Consider the following 17,807-nt stretch of genomic DNA (forward strand, 5'->3'; position numbering starts at 1 on the left):
TTTTTTTTTTTTTTTTTTTTTTTTTTTTTTTTTTGGGGTGGGGGGATAAATTTCATTTAAAATTAATTTAGAGAAAAATATTATTTAATTTTTGCCCTTACTTTCATGTTTAAAGTTTAGTTTAGAGAGGATTTTACATTTTTATTATTGAATTTATACTTACTTTTGATCCTGATGTTAATTTTCCATTAATTGATTTAAATATTATGATGTATAATTTTTGAATCAATTTTAATAGTGATTAAATGCAACCTTTTGAAATCTGTATATTAAGAAATTGAACACGGAATTCAAAAATAAGTGTCATATTTTGAAATCTAAAACTAAGTGGGGTAAGAAATTGAACACGAAGATCTACGCCCTTTGTTCGATACTTTAATCACTTGTTGATTATGCCTTCGAAGCTCACAATACTTTATTCAAGATTCTATTATCATGATTAAGTTTAGAGCATGACTTTGATGTTATGTTAGATGAACATAGACTTTCCAAAATGATAAGTATAAGTTCTCATGACTTTGTTTTAAGTTTTTTCACGGGACCACATAGCAATTGAGATAGTATTTATACGAGACTACAAATACTTTTTTGAAATGTAAATTAATGGAGTCCAACAATTATGAAAAGCAATATAAAATATTTGATTGATTGATTGATTTACACTCCAACACCATTATGATCCATCAATTGCATTAAATGAGTGTGATGTACCAAAGTTTGTATTTAATTATTAGGAGTGCTCATGTGAGGACAAACTTTACATATTGGTGCCAATTTCTAACTATTTCTCACATTTATATTATTTTAAAATATGATCACCATTTTTTTAAAAAAATTAATATAGTCAATACCATTCTTTCTCCTTCTTCTCTTTTAGTTTTATTTTAATAATGACACACTTTGTCTTATTTTTTTTTAAATAAAAAAAAAATCTTAAGAATGTGACATTTTAGATATTTTATTACAAAGTATGTCAATAAAGATACGACATATTGAAATGAGTTGTGTTGATTTATAGAAATAGTATTCGCAGGTAAACAACTATGTTGCAGTGGATGCATTAGAATGTCGGACCATCAAATATGAGACATTAAAAAACGTGAACCATGATTTACACAAGTGAACGACAACATTTTTATTTGTATTAAATGTTTTGGTTCCAAGCCATAAAGATTAAACTAATTACAAAATAAATGAAAATGAGTGTTTTTTTATTTCAACATTTATCACAAAGATATAATTAAATATTTTTTTTAAATACTCATAACCAAATCAAAATTAAGACTCTAAGAACGACTCTAGATTTCCATTTGATTTTTGAATTTTGAAATTTGTTAAAAAATATATCCTCAAAAAAATTATTTTCGAACTTTGATGAACAACTAATATGTAAAAAATGATATTATATATGTGTCACGACTAATTGAAGGATAAATTTTTTTTATTAGATTTGAATGAGAGTTTTTTTTTTTTCCACAATTTTGAAATTAAAAATTATTGTGTGAAACATGTCCGTTGGAGGAGATAAATAAACATTCCTTGTAAAAGTGTGTAAATATTTCCCTAATAGACGTTTTATAACTGTGAGTCTGACTACGATATGGAACGTGTCAAAGCGAACAATATCTATTAACAGTGGGCTTATACTATTATAAATGGTATCAGAGTCACACAGGGTAGTGTGCCGGCGAGGTAGCTAGACATCCAAGGGATAGATTGTGGATGTAAGGCCTCAAAGGTAGTGTATCTGAGATCTCACGTTATTCTTATAAAGGTACGAAAACTTCTCTTTACCCATTTTAAAACGGGCTCTAACGATTCCTACTTTAAAAAAAGAAAAAAAAAATTAAAACTTTAACATTTTAAAAATTAAGAGTTAATTTGTATAATAAAAAAGAAAGAAAAAAGAAAAAAAAAAGAAAAAAGAAAAAGGGAATTAGAGAAACGTGTAGCAATTTGGGGAAGGCGGGTTCTCCCTCCCAAATAAAGGTCGCTAATGGATATCCCCAAATCCCAACCTTAACCCTCCAAAATTGAAGCTTGGTCGTCTCTCCGATCGAAGTTTCAACTCTCAATCTACGCTCTCCGTTTGATTCGCCATGAACACCTTCAGAGTTTTCTTCCTCGCCATTCTTCTTCTTGCCTCTCCATTTCTCCGAGGTTCGCTCTTTTGTTCAATCTTAGATCTACACGTTTCTCCATCGCTTGGGTCTTGCGGATTCTTCTTTTGGAATTGCCTTGCATGGTTTTCGATCGGGATTTTCTGGTCTAATGCGGTCTAGGTCTTTGACTTTTTCTTGGTTTGATTGTTTCTCTTGTGGGTTCCGATCAGATTATTAATTTTATATTGGATCGCGTCTTTCCTATTAGTATTTTGTTCTTCTTTCTCTGGCTTTGATGGTGAAATGATAATTCGTTTAAGAAGTACTGTTACAATGCTGGGAATCATTATCAAGTTGTTTATCTGTTGCCATTACTGAAATCACAGCCCCCTCCTATCTTCCGAGAATTATAAATTGATTGTCCATCGCCATTTTTGAAGTCGTAATCTCCAGCGAATTTGTTTTTCCATTGAATTTACTAGTAAATTGGGGAGGGATAAAAAACCTGCGGTCACTTGTTCATTCTATCTAGAGGACCAAAGCATGCAATTTGTCTTTCATTGAATGCATTGAATTTCATTGTTCTAGTGGATCATTTTACTCTGTTGTTTATTTGCTTAACAGTTGCCACTTGTCAATCGGACTCCGAGGGCGAACCATCCCTGGTTGTTGAAGAAGCTAGTGATCTGGGAGTTGTGGGTGAAGAAGATTCTCAGGATTTTGGAGATGTGATCTTCGGTTCAGCTCCAGGAGTTAATACTGTCTGCGTTTTTCCAAAAAATAGTGCACGCAGTAAGTGTTCAACTAGATTCAGGATTTGGTAACATTTTTTTATTTCTTTGATAGGAGTGTCATACTTTTATGATATCTATAATTTACATTGAAGTTCATGCCTTCCATTGCAGTAGTGCAAGCTGGTGCAGAGACCGAACTACTCGCAGGAGTGAAAAATGATGGTAACTAACTTTAACCTGCTAAACCTTTGGGCCCTTACATCTCCTATAAACAATCACAGGCATCTTTGAATTCAAAGATGGCTTCTTCTGATTGGTATTGTTGCACCTGTTGGGCAGTCTTTTTCTATTAATCAGTAATTCATTTTATTGCTGTTAAATGTTTTATTATTATTTATGTCTGTTCTCTGTTGGAAACGTGAGTTTTCATCTGAATTTATGTTCCTGACTGTATTACATTCACTTCTTTTGATTGAGTTTTGTTAAACGTGTCAGTCACGCTTGATGTAATAGGAAAGCTACTAAGGCCAGCATTGATTAAACCTTTTATTGCTTTTCAATGATGCAAAATCTTATAGGTCAATAATTTCCTCGACTGTTATTTGTTAATCCAGGGGAATCAAGCTTGAATATTATAGCTATTAAGGCCAGCGTTCACTACACTTTTGATCATCGTGTGTTGATTCAAAATCTTACTGGACAGGTAATCCCAGCCTGACATATGATTATTAAATAGAGTTGCTGTATGATCTCAAATTGTTTTCTTTTTCTTTTTCCTCCAATATTTAATGAATACAAGCATAGACTGCATGGTACAAATATTTGATTTGTCTATGTTTCAATCTCAATCAGTTGAATGTGAATTTTGGAGAGGATACTGTTTGTGTTGGGCAGGTTGAGTTTCACTCACTAATATGTTTATGAAATACGTTATGCCTTTTAATTTGAAAGTTACGAGTTCCGATTCTTACTCCTTGAAGAAGGCATCTTGATTGGCTAGAATTCCTTTAGTTTGGCCCTTTGTAGTTTGGACATCATTAATTTAGTTGAACGGAAGGAATATTATCTTTTCTTCTCTGTATGTTTAGTCATTTATCTTTGTTCTTCTTTTTCTAATAAGTCAATTTCTTCTTTTTCAAATCTTGTCTCGTGTTTTCTTCTTCTTTTTGAGACTGTTTTTGGCCATTGCAAACTTTCTACAGAAAAATGTTCCTATTACTATTTCTGCAATTTATTTTGCATCTCAATGTCAATTGTTATCATGCTATTATTGGTTTGATTCATGTCTGTTGATTGACTATTCTAAGTCAAGATAATATTACATAATTTAAAAATGAAGTTCAACATTCTCTCTCTCTCTCTATATATATATACATATATTTTTAATTTGGTATTTTGAGTACAAGCTTTTTTTTTTTTTTTTTTTTTTTTTTTTTTTTTTTTTTTTTTTTTTTTTTTTNTTTTTTTTTTTTTCTCACTATGAAACCCCTTTATGAACTTCCAGTAATATTTGTGCTTTTATTAACCCAGCTTTTCTTTACAGTAACTTCAGTTTGGTATTTTTAACTTATATGATCTTCCTTGTTGTACTTGTAGGTTTTCCACAATGCAACGGTGCCCCCATCCACCCAAGCTTCTTACCCATATGCATTTGCTGTCAGCAAGTTTTTGCAGGTTCATTCATAATCATTATTATAGCAGTTCCTCGTCCCCATGATATGAACTTTCAGTTTATAAAATTACTATCTGCTTATCCTCATCAGTTTTGAAGTTCTATTAATTGAGGAAATGAAAACACCTTAATATATTCCTGATGTGCAGCCTGGAAACTTTGATCTAGTGGGCACCATATATTATGAGATAGACCAGAATGCATACCAAAGCATCTTCTATAACGGTACTATTGAAGTCATTGAAGCTAGTGGTTTCATCAGCATCGAGACTGTGTTTTTAGTCACTCTTGGAATTGCACTTCTCGTTATGCTTGGCTTATGGATTCATGGTCTAGTACAGCAAAAGCTGTCCAAGGTATAGATCTTCCTGGTCTTCATTTGATGATGACCTTGTTTTCCAATAGTGGATGTTGCCTTATTTATATTCTTTTACCTCTTATTAGCTGCTGGTACATAATGTTGGACTATTGTCCCGACATTGAGCATATTTTTTAACAAATATGTTACTTGAAATATATCTGAACTGGTCTTTTACAAGTATTTACCCGTAGCATTTCTTTTATTATTAACCATGGTCCCGGTCTTCATACTTAAAAACTTCTCACCTTAATATTTGGAGTATGAGAAAGGTGGAGCTGCAAGATTTAATCTTTATCTAATTTAAACATTTTCTAGATATATGAATGATTTTGGCATAAAATTCTATGCAATTCCTTCTATGTGTCAGAAACCCAAGAGGGCTGCTTCCAAGGTTGAAGTGGGAACAAAAACCGTTGATTCCTCGATGGATGAATGGCTTCAGGTTTGTATTTGTTCATGGAATTCATGTATATCTAAAGAAATCTGGAAACTGCTGCTGATATATTTTATAATCTTATCTCCTCTGATCCTTAGGGAACTGCATACACCCAGTCCGCATCAAGCAAGTTAAAGAAGAAGAATTAACGAGGACTCATCTCCATTCCAGTTTGCATAGGACACTGACAATGTGCAGATTCCAGTAACTCACGTTAGGCAGTTGAAGATTTGAGGAGAGAGTCAAAGTTGACTAGTTTTTATAAGTTAGGTGCGTTAAACAACCCTTCCTTGCCAGTGTAGCATGTCAGGGAATTGTTTCTTAATGTCGATCTAAATTAAGTCCGCAATGATACAGTTTTCTGAATCTAGAGAATTTTCCTTGGAGCATATATTATCAAAGTTGAAACTTTCTTAACTTTCCTTGGAACCCCTTTTCTGTATTAGTCACAATCCTTGCCTTGTTGGATCATTGATGTCGTGGCCCGTGGGCTGTGCAGGTTACCAATTCTCTTTGAAATCATTTACCTCTACATCATGGGAAAGTTTCTGCTCCTTTCACATCTCGATGTCGAATGGCTTCCTATAAAACTGTTAATTTGCTTGATATCAGTTTTTCCCTCATTAAATTGCCCCATGTGAGGTCTTGGCTAGTAGCTTTCATGCTTGCATATGATTTTATGAGGAGACAAATGGAGACTTGATTTAATTGCTTAAGAGTTGGGTAAAGACTCTTAAATTAGCCAGCAAGATGGTAGTCAATGAGATTGGGTCTCCCATTTGTCTATCTGGATTTTCTTGTTTTTTATTTTTTAGTTTTCAAGGACGATATTATCTGGCCTATTTATATGGAACTTGTCGATGCCCTTCGGTTCGATTATATTCATAAAATATCATCAACTGCAAATGCTACCTTATCATAACCTCCAACTGTAATGTTGTAGGCTCTCCATTAATGCCTTTCTTTTGGGTTGTAAAAAGATGAGGAGAAGGATAAACCATCCTGACTTGGTCTGATGGTAAGAACATAGAGCCAATCTGTTATTTTATTGTCTTTGATGTAGCAGATTCAAATTGTGATGACCACTCATCTTAGATGTCGGGTGACATCGATTACTGAAGAAAATGTTTAGGAGGATTTGTATGCCATGATTTTTGACTTACATGACCAGGAAGAACTGTTTGTGGATTTTAGACGATCTTACCATAGCATTCGTCTTTGTACTATACATATGCATGAACATCCCTAGCTAAATTTTATACCCCAAAACTTTCGATCATGCTCGAGTTTTTCGTTTTCCTTAGTACATGTGATAATAGTACCTTTTGTGGATCTCTCCTCTTCTTATTAGAAGAGAGAACTCTGATCATACGATTCTCTTTACAAATCTTTTGAGAAGTGCAATTGTGAGGAAGTAATTCTTGGAACTTGTCTGTCTCCTCTACTCACTCCTTTAAATTTCTAGAAACTCTCAAAAATATTATTTCTCTTGTCGGTATCGACCATTAGAAGTACCGAGCGATTATTAAATCGTTTCTTGTGATTCATCCCTTTTATACTATTACAAGTCTATTCTTGAACCTAACTCACTTATTACACAAGGCCTTAGGTTCACATGTTACCAACTTTACACCTTGTAAGGATAGAAATGCCTCTTGAGTGCACTTGTTTGCATCATACAAATCATTGATTTTCCTTTCGACGATGTCTACCCCTAGCCACCCGTGAACAAACTTTGAATATAATCATAGAAATGAGTACTACAAACACAATCTCGTTCGACCCAAAATTGGCCATACTCAACTACAAATCTCTAGAACAGACAAGGACTTAACATAGAGTAGATATCATTTACCTGGTTTAAATTATCCATGATAGGTTTGTATCCTCCCCTCTGCTCGGGCCTCTAACGAAAACATCTAGTATAGGAAAGTAAAAATATTCCGAAAGAGAAAAAACAGGAAAATTAAATGCATACCAACATTTGAAGAACTTAAAAAGATTAATCTCAATTATGAGCATTATTTTTTTGGTAGATGAGTAAGTAGCAGAGTAGCTGAAGTTATTGAATGCCATGCCAATGCGCCAATCAGCAAACTAAATCACCAAAAAGTTTGGACCCCAATATCATAACTCTACCGTCGGTGCTTACCTTCTGATCTTCTCCTTCAAATTCCTATAAAAATGATCCATTTGGGTTCACTGTCTTGCACTTTCAGTTCCCTCTTCATTCCTCCATGCAGACCCCTTCTGTCTGTTTCTTTTTCTGGTTCTTCTTCCTTTTTGCTATAACTTTCTGCCATGGCAGCGACTTGACAACCGTTGAGGTTGTCGGGGTCGGAGAATGTGCAGACTGCCACAAGAACAACATTAAAACCACTCATGCCTTCACAGGTTTAGTTTCTCATCTCATTTACTCATTCATTTAAGTTTGATTCTTTTTAAATGTTATGAACTTGAATGAATAATCCAATGCAGGGCTTCGTGTCAGCATCGACTGCAAGCTGAAGGATGGAAGCTTTGAAAGAAAAGGGTTTGCAGAGCTTAATGAAGAAGGGAAGTTCAAAGTGTTGCTTCCAACGGAGGCTTTGAAAGATGGAAAGTTGAAGGGTAAGTGCTTTGCTCTGCTTCATAGTGCTTCTTCTACTCCTTGTTCATCTCCTGATGGCTTGGAATCCTCCATGATTGTGTTGAAATCCAATGGTAATGGAAAACATACATTTGGTCTGCCTGGTGCGCTTAAGTTTGAAAGTGGAACTTGTGTTTCTGCCTTCTTTTGGCATTATCATCATCCTCCTTTGCCTCCTATTGTCTTCCCTCCTCATCCTCCATTGTTTGGTCATCCATATTTCCCTCCTTACCATCACAAATTCTTCCCTCCACCCACCCCGGAAGAGCCACCCGTCCCCGAAAAGCCTCCACCGGTTTATGAGCCTCCCCCAGTTCCTGAAAACCCTCCACCGGTCAATGAGAAGCCTCCTCCAGTCTACGAAAAGCCTCCTCCGGTCTACGAAAAGCCTCCTCCGGTCTACGAAAAGCCTCCTCCGGTCTATGAAAAGCCACCACCGGTCTACAAGCCAAAACCGAAAAAGCCAAAAAAGCCGAAAAAGCCGAAAAAGCCGAAACCACCAGTCTACGAGCCAAAACCTCCAGTCAACGAGCCAAAACCACCAAAACCACCAGTCTACGAGCCAAAACCTCCAGTCAACGAGCCAAAACCACCAAAACCACCAAAGCCACCAGTCAATGAGCCAAAACCACCAAAACCACCTGTTTACGTGCCAAAACCACCCGTTTACGTGCCAAAACCACCCGTTTACGTGCCAAAACCACCCGTTTACGTGCCAAAACCACCCGTTTACGTGCCAAAACCACCCGTTTACATGCCAAAACCACCAGCACCAGTCTACAAGCATCCATTTTACAAGATTCTTCCTCCAATTTCAAAGCTTCCTCCATGTCCACCAGTTCCTAAGGTCATCCCTGTTATCCCTCCAAAGTACTTATCCCACCCCAAGTTTGGCAAGAAGTTTCCTCCTCTTCATCCTCCTGTTCCACACCCTTAGGACAAATATATCTGCAAGAATTAGTTCAGGAGTGCTATATATAAGTTCATATATATGTTTGAATTGGCTGCCATTTGTTAGTAGTAAGGAAGCTGCTTGGTGTCATATTTTATATATTAGCTTCAACCTTTGTTGTTGATGTAATAAAGTCTTCACGTGGATATCACAAGAAGAAACAAATTTATAGGGAAAGAGAGAGTATATTGTGGAGTTTGTGTTTATAGTTTGTTTTGTGTTGTAAAAGTGACATGAAATTGGTTGGTTGTGGACATTGATCCATGTATTCAATATAAAGCTACGAGAACCCGACCTTTCTATATAGCACACGTTAACTATCTTCGTTCCGTGGGAGTCTAAAAATAATCTCCGAGAACCCGACCTTTTTCATCCACATATGTGTGTATATATTTTTTAATTTCAAATATTAACCTCACAATACTTGAAAAAAAAAGTGTATCTTATTTTCACACCCTATGTTTTTTTAAATATTTTTTTATATATAAAATTTGTAAAAAGCATTATTCCTCCTTATTTATTGCTTTTAAAAATAGAAAGAAAATAAAAAAATAAAATAAAAATCCCTTCTTTTATGGATACCAAATGATGTCTCTAAAAAGAAAAAGTTATGGTCTAGAGTCATTGTAGCAATCTTTTTTTTTTTTTTTTTTTTTTTTTTAAGATAAATATATATATATATATATATATATATTCCCTTTAAGGTGGGCCCACCAATATTCCAATTTCATTTTTCAGAATATTAGTTTGTTTATAATATTTTTGAGAAAATAAATGAATTTAAGTTTTTTATAAATTTCTCTAAAATTAGTGGTGTTAAACCAAACTATATTAAATTTATTAATAGTTTGAATAATATATATATATATATATTCTATTCATTTAATTATTAATTTTTTATTATTTATTATGTCCCGCTCTTAAAAAATAAAATTTTAAGTTTTTGAAATATAATTTTTTAAATTATATATTGAAATTCAGCTACAAATCATAATTAAATATTTAAAGTTTATTTGTTTCCATTTATATCCCATATTTATAAAATTTATTAATTAAATAATCATATGGTTCCATTCCATTCAAAATTATTAGAAATAAATAAAATTCTAAATACAATTAAGCTCGTTGTTTTTTCTTCGCGTTTTCGACACGTCGTTTAGTAACAAAAGGTGGCCGTTCTCCGAAAGACCGCTTCCGTTTCCATTCCGCTAAACGACACATCGTAAATAATCAATTGTTTTTTCTTTTGAAGAAAAAAACAAACGGAACGGAAAAGTATACGGATTCTTAATCATGACAGCGAAACTAACCCTGGGTTTCTTAACCTAACCACGGTTATTTAAATATCACTGAAATTGCGCCACGTGTTTTAATCCAACGGTTGATATTGAGTTTACATGGATACACTCGAACCTTGACTGTTATAAATACCTCTTGCCCCACTAACCCTAAAATCAAATCGGTTTTCTTCTACTTCTGAGATATTTCTAACTCTCTGAAAAGAAAATGCCTAACCCTAAAGTCTTCTTCGACATGACCATCGGCGGCCAACCGGCTGGCCGGATCGTGATGGAGCTGTATGCCGATGTCACTCCTCGTACCGCCGAGAACTTCCGTGCACTGTGCACCGGCGAGAAGGGAGTCGACCGGAGTGGTCATACCCTTCATTACAAGGGCTCGTCGTTCCACCGTGTGATCCCTAATTTCATGTGTCAGGGAGGCGATTTTACAAATGGAAATGGTACCGGGGGTCTGTCGATCTACGGTTCCAAGTTTGCCGACGAGAACTTCATCAAGAAGCACACCGGACCTGGTGTTTTGTCCATGGCGAATGCTGGACCTGGAACTAACGGATCTCAGTTCTTCATTTGTACCGCTAAGACCGAGTGGCTTGATGGAAAGCACGTGGTGTTCGGTCAAATCGTTGATGGAATGGACGTGGTAAAGGCCATTGAGAAGGTCGGATCGAGCTCTGGAAGGACCTCGAAACCGGTTGTCATTGCCGACTGTGGCCAGCTCTCTTAGATCTGTCGCTGCTCCGGCGAAATCGTATCTATGATCATTTTCTACTTGCGTGTGTTGTTTTTTAACTTACTGCGAATATGGTTCTGTCTGCGTCTCTTTTTAGGTTATGGGTCGTGGGTTTACGCTGCTTCTTTAGTTATGTGTAACTGCCGTTTTTACCTTTCTGTTTGATGGCGGTTTCGCGGTGGTTCCTAGACATAATTGGTTGTTCGAACCGAGGACCTTCAATAATATGATATGGCAGTGTCTTTCAACTTTCTCTCATCTTTCTTTTTTGCAGTTCTTGCATAATCAAATGAATCATAACCCATTTTTTCCGCCGGGAATGCTGGATGATTATAGATTCTAATGGATTGTGGTACTCTATATATATGATCTTCTGTTCTGATTGCGTGGAATTCATATTGGATTTGGATTAGAATGTGTATTGATACTCGAAAGTCTCATGAATCCTTGAATTTGGTATCAATTTTGTTGTTCTGATTGCTGGAAATGGATATAGATTAGATTTGTTTTGTTGATGGATGCTAGATTTTTCTTAGTTGGTTTGATTTGATGAGTCAAGTCAATGAAAATATAAGTGTTTAGTGAGATTTCGTTGCTTTGAATTGATTATTATGATGGTAGCTTTTGAAAGAGCATGGTCTACGAGAAAAAGTTTGTCTGCATTAGATTTAATATGCCATGGAAAAGTTGAAAAGCTTGTCTGGTGGTGGGGAGAATATTATATGGTTTATGCCCTTTAGCTTCCTGTGGAGTTGTTAGAAAGAGACTGAGATCCTCATATTGGGGATTGCAGTCTCCTGAATTTAGCAGGACCATCAGGTTTTTAATCTTTGTAACGTTTACGTGATCTGGTGGTAGTCGAGTCTTGAATCGTGCGTGCTCTCGTGGTAGTCGAGTCTTGAATCGTGCGTGCTCTCGTGGTAGTCGAGTCTTGAATCGTGTGTGCTCTCGTGGTAGTCGAGTCTTGAATCGTGCGTGCTCTCGTGGTAGTCGAGTCTTGAATCGTGCGTGCTCTCGTGGTAGTCGAGTCTTGAATCGTGCGTGCTCTCGTGGTAGTAGAGTCTTGAAGCGTGCGTGCTCTCGTGGTAGTAGAGTCTTGAAGCGTGCGTGCTCTCGTGGTAGTAGAGTCTTGAAGCGTGTGTGCTCTCGTGGTAGTAGAGTCTTGAAGCGTGTGTGCTCTCGTGGTAGTCGAGTCTTGAAGCGTGCGTGCTCTCGTGGTAGTCGAGTCTTGAAGCGTGCGTGCTCTCGTGGTAGTCGAGTCTTGAAGCGTGCGTGCTCTTGTGGTAGTGAAGTCTTGAAGCGTGCATGCTCTCGTGGTAGTCGAGCCTCGAACGAATCGTGCTCTCGTGGTAGCCGAGCCTCGAACGAATCGTGCTCGTCTCGAACGAATAGTTCAATGCTCTTTGGATAATGTAATTACAATGATAAAAAATATATTTATTTTTAATATTATATTTAAAAGAATACATATGGAATTTTAAAATTTTGAAAGTTTCAAATTGTGGTTTAGGCTAATTTTAGCAAAGATATTCTTGAATTTTATTTTTTTAAAAAATAAAATATTATAAAAAAGATTATAAAGTTGAAGCATATTCTTATTAATTTATCTAAAAATAAAAAATAGTAATTGGGCATATTCTTATATAATCATTATTGAATAATCTTAGGGAAATCATTACTATTTTGGGAACCAAAAAAAAGAATTATTATTAAAGAAAATATTCCCAATTCACACATCATAGTCTTTCCCTCTTTGAATAATCATTTACAATATATAATTTGTTCTTTTTATTAAAAAAAATTAAATTAAATGTTCTCAATTTGATTTTTTTATTTACAATATTAAAATCAATTATCGAGAAAATTACTCAAATTCAATATAGTAAAAGCAACTTCTATTTCTTATTTTATATAAATAACTGTTTCATTAATTCCCCTTCAGTTTTTTTTTTAAAAAATTTAAAATAATTTTATAAATAAAATACCTATAAAAATTTTAAAATAAGATTAACACAATTTACTTTATCAACATAATAATAATAATAATAATAAATAATAATAATAATGTTATTATTAATATATGGATGAGTCTACTCTATTAATGTTTTTTTAAAGTTCAAAAGTATTTTTGAAACTTTTAATTGAAGTAATTAAGATAAAACATGCCAAATGTAATTGTGTACCGTTGGAATAGTTGAAAAAAATGAGATAATTTTATATGGACTCGTTAAGAATAATTTTGATTTAATTCTTGGTCTATTAGACGTAGAAGGGTTTGTTGGGATTGGGATCGAACAGAAAAAGATCCCCTAGTCTATTTTTGCTTAAAAAAAAAAGGAAAAAAAAAACTCTGCCGACATCATGGTATCAATTAGTCAACAGAGATTTTATTATTTTATTAATGCATTTTTTAAAAAAGCAAGGAAAGATATTTTATTTATTTTATAAATGAGATTAAAATGTATCCACTAGGAAGTGGACACGTATTGCCAATTTTATGTGAAAGAGAGAAAAATAAATAAAAACCAGACAGCCTTTGACCCGTTATTAGAAATAATGGGAAAAAGAAGAAAATTTCCGGCAACACGACGAAGGCGGTACTTTGCATCGACAAGTTTCTCAGATTCCTCGATCTCTTTTCTCGTCGGGATTATTTTCTTCTGACGATTGCATTGCATTGCACTTGTTCTTCCATTTCTTAGAATTCGTGATCTTATTTTGGCGGGAATTTGGTAACGCTGGCCCTCATGATTCCTAATTTCCATAGGGGAATACCAGATTTATGATTGGTGCTGTTTTTGTTTTCTACTGCGCCTTGTTTGAATTTTGGATTGCGACCCGATTTGAGCGGGAATTTGGGGCGAACTTTTGATTAATCTCAGAGAGAAATCCAATTGGCTGTGTTTGCGACCGACTTTTGTTTTATTTTTTTATTTTGGAGAGAACAGAGACGGAGAAATGTCGATTTCGGAGAATACGAAGGGTCTGATTCTGGCTATGGCGTCGAGTGCGTTTATTGGATCGAGTTTTATCTTGAAGAAGAAAGGACTTAAGCGTGCCGGAGCCACAGGGGCGAGAGCAGGTCAGTGATTATGGTTCATGAATGAATTGTTGATTTGTTGCTTTTGGTTTTGAGTATTCCTCCTTGTTCATTGTTCTACCGATTCTGGAATGCTTGATTTCTGGGTCGTGTAATGTGTTTATTTGTTGTTTGGATGCAACTGATCCATTTTGAATCTGTTCTTTCTGTATTTTGCTTTATGTTCTGTTTGGAGGAAGGGAAGTTTCTTTGAGGCAAATTTATCTCAAAATTGTTGTGTTCTTTGACATAGGAATGCTGTAGTAGTTTGTTCCGTGTGGACTTTTCTTCTTGATTTGTTTATAATTGATAGGATTTGTTCAAGAATTAATCATAGTAGATAGGGCAATTGTGTTTTTGAATGGATTAGAAGCTTAAGATTCAGAACATCATGAACCACCTTTTGGATGTCCGATCCTTGCAAACTAGTATATGATATGCTAGCGTTAAGCTATAAATTGTGTTAATAGTCTCTTAACGAGCTCACGACATTAAAGATCCTCAAGTAATGAATTTAGTTTTTCATCTGCTTTGTTATTGCTTCTAATGGGCATTTAATTCATGGATCTTCTCGTGAGATCTCACATCAGTTGGAGAGGAGAACGAAACATCCTCTATAAGAGTGTGGAAACCTTTCCCTGGCAGACGCGTTTTAAAAACCTTGAGGGGAAGCCGGAAAGGGAAAACCCAAAGAGGACAATATCTGCTAGCGGTGGGCTTGAGCCATTACCTAGACTAGGTAATGTTGATTCTCTATTACTGGTTGATGCTTATAATCTCTTTCTTAAAACAGGTGTTGGTGGTTATACGTACCTGTTAGAGCCACTTTGGTGGGCAGGCATGGTTATAAGTATGCATCATTATACTATTTAGGCTATCAACCCCCTTACCTCCACCCCAGTATTACTATTGATCCTGAGTTTTATTCTTGCAAAATAGTGATAATTGGAGAAGTTGCGAACTTTGTAGCATATATTTATGCCCCAGCAGTTTTAGTCACGCCTCTCGGTGCACTGAGCATTATTGTCAGGTAAGTTCGTTTCGAGATTCTTGTATCGTTTATGTCTAGTTTAAGATTCATGGGGGAGCTTACATTGTTTTCTTGATTTGGGCAGTGCTGTTTTAGCCCACTTCTTATTGAAGGAGAGGCTGCAGAAAATGGGTGTTGTAGGGTGTTTATCCTGTATAGTAGGATCAGTTATAATAGTTATTCATGCACCTCAGGAACGTACTCCTGATTCTGTTGAAGAAATCTGGAATTTAGCAACTCAACCAGGTCAGAATCTTTTCTTATCAATTTCATTTAATGAAATATCATCATATTTTGTACTTAGTTTCTTTTTTTTGAATCCTTGAACAGCTTTTCTAGTCTACCTTGCTGCTACAGCTTCGTTAGTGTTGGTTCTTATGTTGTATTTTGAACCTCGCTATGGACATGTAAATATATTAGTCTACTTGGGAATCTGTTCTTTAATGGGTTCATTGACGGTAATTATTCTGCTAGATCAATACCTATATTGCTGTTTTGACTGTCTTACTACCACTTGCAAAATTCTAAACGTTTGTGATTAATTCAGGTTATGAGTATTAAAGCTATTGGAATAGCGATAAGACTTACACTTGAAGGGGTAAGCCAAGTAGCTTACCCTCAAACTTGGCTTTTTGTTACAGTTGCAGTAGTATGTGTCGTCACACAACTTAATTACTTGAATAAGGTTGGTGTCCTATTAATGGTTCCGTTAGTGGTTTCCTAAATGCTTGAAATTTGAGCTTAGTTCAACTAGTCAAGATGTATTACCTAAGACCATGAGGCCAGATGTTCAAATTCCCGGTCCCCACATGAACATACAAAAAATGGTGTTGTTTACTTATGTTGGTAGATACTGTAACGACCCAAGCCCATCGCTAGCAGATATTGTCCTGAGTTTTCTCTTTTTCCTTGAAGGTTTTTAAAACATGTCTACTAGAGAGAGATTTCCATACCCTTATAAAATGCTTCGTTCTCCTCCCCAACTGATGTGAGATCTCACAATCCACCCCCCTTCGAGGCCCAGCATCCACGCTGGCGCTCATTCCCTTCTCCAATCGATGTGGGACCCCCCAATCCACTCCCGTTCGGGTCCAGTGTCCTTCTGGTACACCACCTCTTTGGGCTTTCTCTTTCGTGCTTCCCCTCAAGGTTTTTAAAACGCATCCGCTAAGGAGAGGTTTCCACACCCTTATAAAAAATGCTTTGTTTCCTCTCCAATCGATGTGGGATCTCACAGATATGTCTTCTTTGTTTCAGGCATTGGATACATTCAATGCAGCCCTCGTATCTCCAGTGTATTATGCCATGTTCACAACATTGACTATTATTGCTAGTGCCATCATGTTTAAGGTAATTAGTTAGTTGTCGATGTGGCTCCTCGGTCTTTGGTATTTTATCATACAAGTGAAACAAATATAACTTCTTAAAATAAAAAATAAAACTATGAATGTGAATCGTTTAAGTCGCTCTGTGCTGCAGGACTGGTCAGGTCAGAACGTAAGTACTATAGTCTCTGAGTTATGTGGATTCATTACCGTCCTTTCTGGAACTATGATTCTCCACTCAACAAGAGAACAACAACCAGTCCCTTCACAAGGTATGACATCTAAATATCTCTCTTATTACTATGTTTTGATAGCTAATCAGTTATTGCACTATCTATATGCTCAAACATAGCTCAAATGGTTTAGGCATGTACTCTCGACCAAGAGGTTAGAGGTTGGATCCCCTACTCCACGATCATGTTCTATTAAATGATTTTGTATGTGTGTTCGTACAAACCACATAACATCTAAAAGGGTGTTGAAGACATCTGTTTCGTGTATCTGAATCCGCGACCGTTCTTCAGAAACACTGCCGAACAATTAACACCCTTTTATATGGTAACATTTGGCAAAAAGGGGTCAAATAAGAATAACATGGATTTGATTTCTGCTGAATGAATATCAACTTCATTACTTGTTTGTTTAATGTGGTAGTGGTAATAGAACTTGCACACGGCGGCTATTAACGCAGAAGTTATACCTCTCTTTGCAGGATCTGTAGCGTGGTATATTAGTGGGGATTCAATGAAAGGTATTGAAGAACACTTGATCACCATAAGCAATTCACATTACACTGAAGAATGAGCCTTCTCTGTTATGATTGTAATTTGGAAGGCAATGGTCCTAAATGCAAACCCGAAAAATATACTCATACTAAAAGGTCGAGTAGAATGCCCAATTTTTTATATTGGGACGACGTATTGACATAGTGACCATGGTCTCGTCGAGACTTGAGAGCTACCATCCCCTCAGCTGCTGCAAAAGGTTTCACGTAAAAGGTTTAGCATCGAAACCCGAGCTGCTAGACGATCTGGTAAGGATCTTTTTAGTTAGAATGGTGGGGAGAAAACATTCTCAAATGATCCCACGCTGGTTCCAGCATCAATGTTATAGCCTGTGCCATATGTAACTTGTAGGTTATGCCATTCTTTCATTTGATCTATAGTTTCATTTTCTTTCATAGTTTAGACCCATCCAAAGTTTGAATATGCTATGTATACCATAGTTCATTTGAGCTTTCAAGTCTTTGGATAGGGATGTAACAAAAGATTTAGAGACACGTATTCAATCATGTGGTCACGTACCTCTCGTACATGTTTTTTAGCAACTAAATGTAGTAGGGTTAGATAGTTGTCCTTTGAACTTAGGCTAGATATGCACAAGGTAGCCTTGATGATTTTCCGAGTAAGACCAATATTTTTCATTTATTTCTTTTTTTTTTTTTTTTTTTTTTTTA

At 35.7% G+C, this 17,807-nt stretch overlaps 4 protein-coding genes across 8 annotated transcripts; all 4 read left to right on the top strand.

Moving 5' to 3' along the window:
* Positions 1-1,948: 1,948 nt before the first annotated feature.
* Positions 1,949-5,780, top strand: LOC111486246 (translocon-associated protein subunit alpha-like). The gene is made up of 8 exons (XM_023133293.1): positions 1,949-2,160; positions 2,727-2,894; positions 3,008-3,058; positions 3,451-3,539; positions 4,433-4,510; positions 4,658-4,864; positions 5,237-5,311; positions 5,404-5,780. The coding sequence occupies exons 1-8, from the start codon at positions 2,100-2,102 to the stop codon at positions 5,452-5,454; spliced, it is 780 nt and encodes a 259-aa protein (XP_022989061.1). The 5' UTR covers positions 1,949-2,099; the 3' UTR covers positions 5,455-5,780.
* A 1,704-nt stretch (positions 5,781-7,484) lies between these two features.
* LOC111486239 (repetitive proline-rich cell wall protein 2-like) lies at positions 7,485-9,188 on the top strand. 4 transcript variants are annotated; one of them, XM_023133285.1, is made up of 3 exons: positions 7,485-7,699; positions 7,784-8,568; positions 8,674-9,188. In XM_023133285.1, exons 1-3 carry the CDS (start codon positions 7,543-7,545, stop codon positions 8,869-8,871), a joined length of 1,140 nt encoding a protein of 379 aa, XP_022989053.1. In that variant the 5' UTR covers positions 7,485-7,542; the 3' UTR covers positions 8,872-9,188. The 4 variants fall into 4 exon arrangements, with proteins under 4 accessions (XP_022989053.1, XP_022989051.1, XP_022989050.1 ...); XM_023133283.1 differs by having other exon boundaries at positions 7,784-8,565; positions 8,671-9,188; XM_023133282.1 differs by having other exon boundaries at positions 7,784-8,409; positions 8,479-9,188.
* Positions 9,189-10,339: 1,151 nt separating this feature from the next.
* Positions 10,340-11,175, top strand: LOC111486250 (peptidyl-prolyl cis-trans isomerase 1-like). The gene has a single exon (XM_023133298.1). It carries the CDS (start codon positions 10,393-10,395, stop codon positions 10,909-10,911), a length of 519 nt encoding a protein of 172 aa, XP_022989066.1. The 5' UTR covers positions 10,340-10,392; the 3' UTR covers positions 10,912-11,175.
* Positions 11,176-13,471: 2,296 nt separating this feature from the next.
* On the top strand, positions 13,472-17,783 carry LOC111486241 (probable magnesium transporter NIPA6). 2 transcript variants are annotated; one of them, XM_023133287.1, is made up of 9 exons: positions 13,472-13,999; positions 14,790-14,846; positions 14,936-15,026; positions 15,112-15,272; positions 15,357-15,484; positions 15,574-15,711; positions 16,284-16,376; positions 16,506-16,623; positions 17,064-17,783. In XM_023133287.1, exons 1-9 carry the CDS (start codon positions 13,876-13,878, stop codon positions 17,153-17,155), a joined length of 1,002 nt encoding a protein of 333 aa, XP_022989055.1. In that variant the 5' UTR covers positions 13,472-13,875; the 3' UTR covers positions 17,156-17,783. The 2 variants fall into 2 exon arrangements, with proteins under 2 accessions (XP_022989055.1, XP_022989056.1); XM_023133288.1 differs by having other exon boundaries at positions 15,574-15,624.
* The last annotated feature ends 24 nt before the right edge of the window (positions 17,784-17,807 follow it).

This window comes from Cucurbita maxima, unplaced genomic scaffold (genome assembly GCF_002738345.1).
Source record: "Cucurbita maxima cultivar Rimu unplaced genomic scaffold, Cmax_1.0 Cma_Scf00011, whole genome shotgun sequence".
Lineage (NCBI taxonomy): Eukaryota > Viridiplantae > Streptophyta > Magnoliopsida > Cucurbitales > Cucurbitaceae > Cucurbita > Cucurbita maxima.

Coding starts and splice junctions, on each gene's coding strand:
- LOC111486246 (XM_023133293.1), top strand. CDS start 2,100: ATGAACACCTTCAGAGTTTTCTTCCTCGCCATTCTTCTTCTTGCCTCT. Junction 2,161..2,726: donor TGCCTCTCCATTTCTCCGAG/GTTCGCTCTTTT, acceptor TTTGCTTAACAG/TTGCCACTTGTCAATCGGAC. Junction 3,059..3,450: donor CGCAGGAGTGAAAAATGATG/GTAACTAACTTT, acceptor TTGTTAATCCAG/GGGAATCAAGCTTGAATATT.
- LOC111486239 (XM_023133281.1), top strand. CDS start 7,543: ATGCAGACCCCTTCTGTCTGTTTCTTTTTCTGGTTCTTCTTCCTTTTT. Junction 7,700..7,783: donor AACCACTCATGCCTTCACAG/GTTTAGTTTCTC, acceptor AATCCAATGCAG/GGCTTCGTGTCAGCATCGAC.
- LOC111486250 (XM_023133298.1), top strand. CDS start 10,393: ATGCCTAACCCTAAAGTCTTCTTCGACATGACCATCGGCGGCCAACCG.
- LOC111486241 (XM_023133287.1), top strand. CDS start 13,876: ATGTCGATTTCGGAGAATACGAAGGGTCTGATTCTGGCTATGGCGTCG. Junction 16,377..16,505: donor CTAGTGCCATCATGTTTAAG/GTAATTAGTTAG, acceptor TCTGTGCTGCAG/GACTGGTCAGGTCAGAACGT. Junction 16,624..17,063: donor ACAACCAGTCCCTTCACAAG/GTATGACATCTA, acceptor CTCTCTTTGCAG/GATCTGTAGCGTGGTATATT.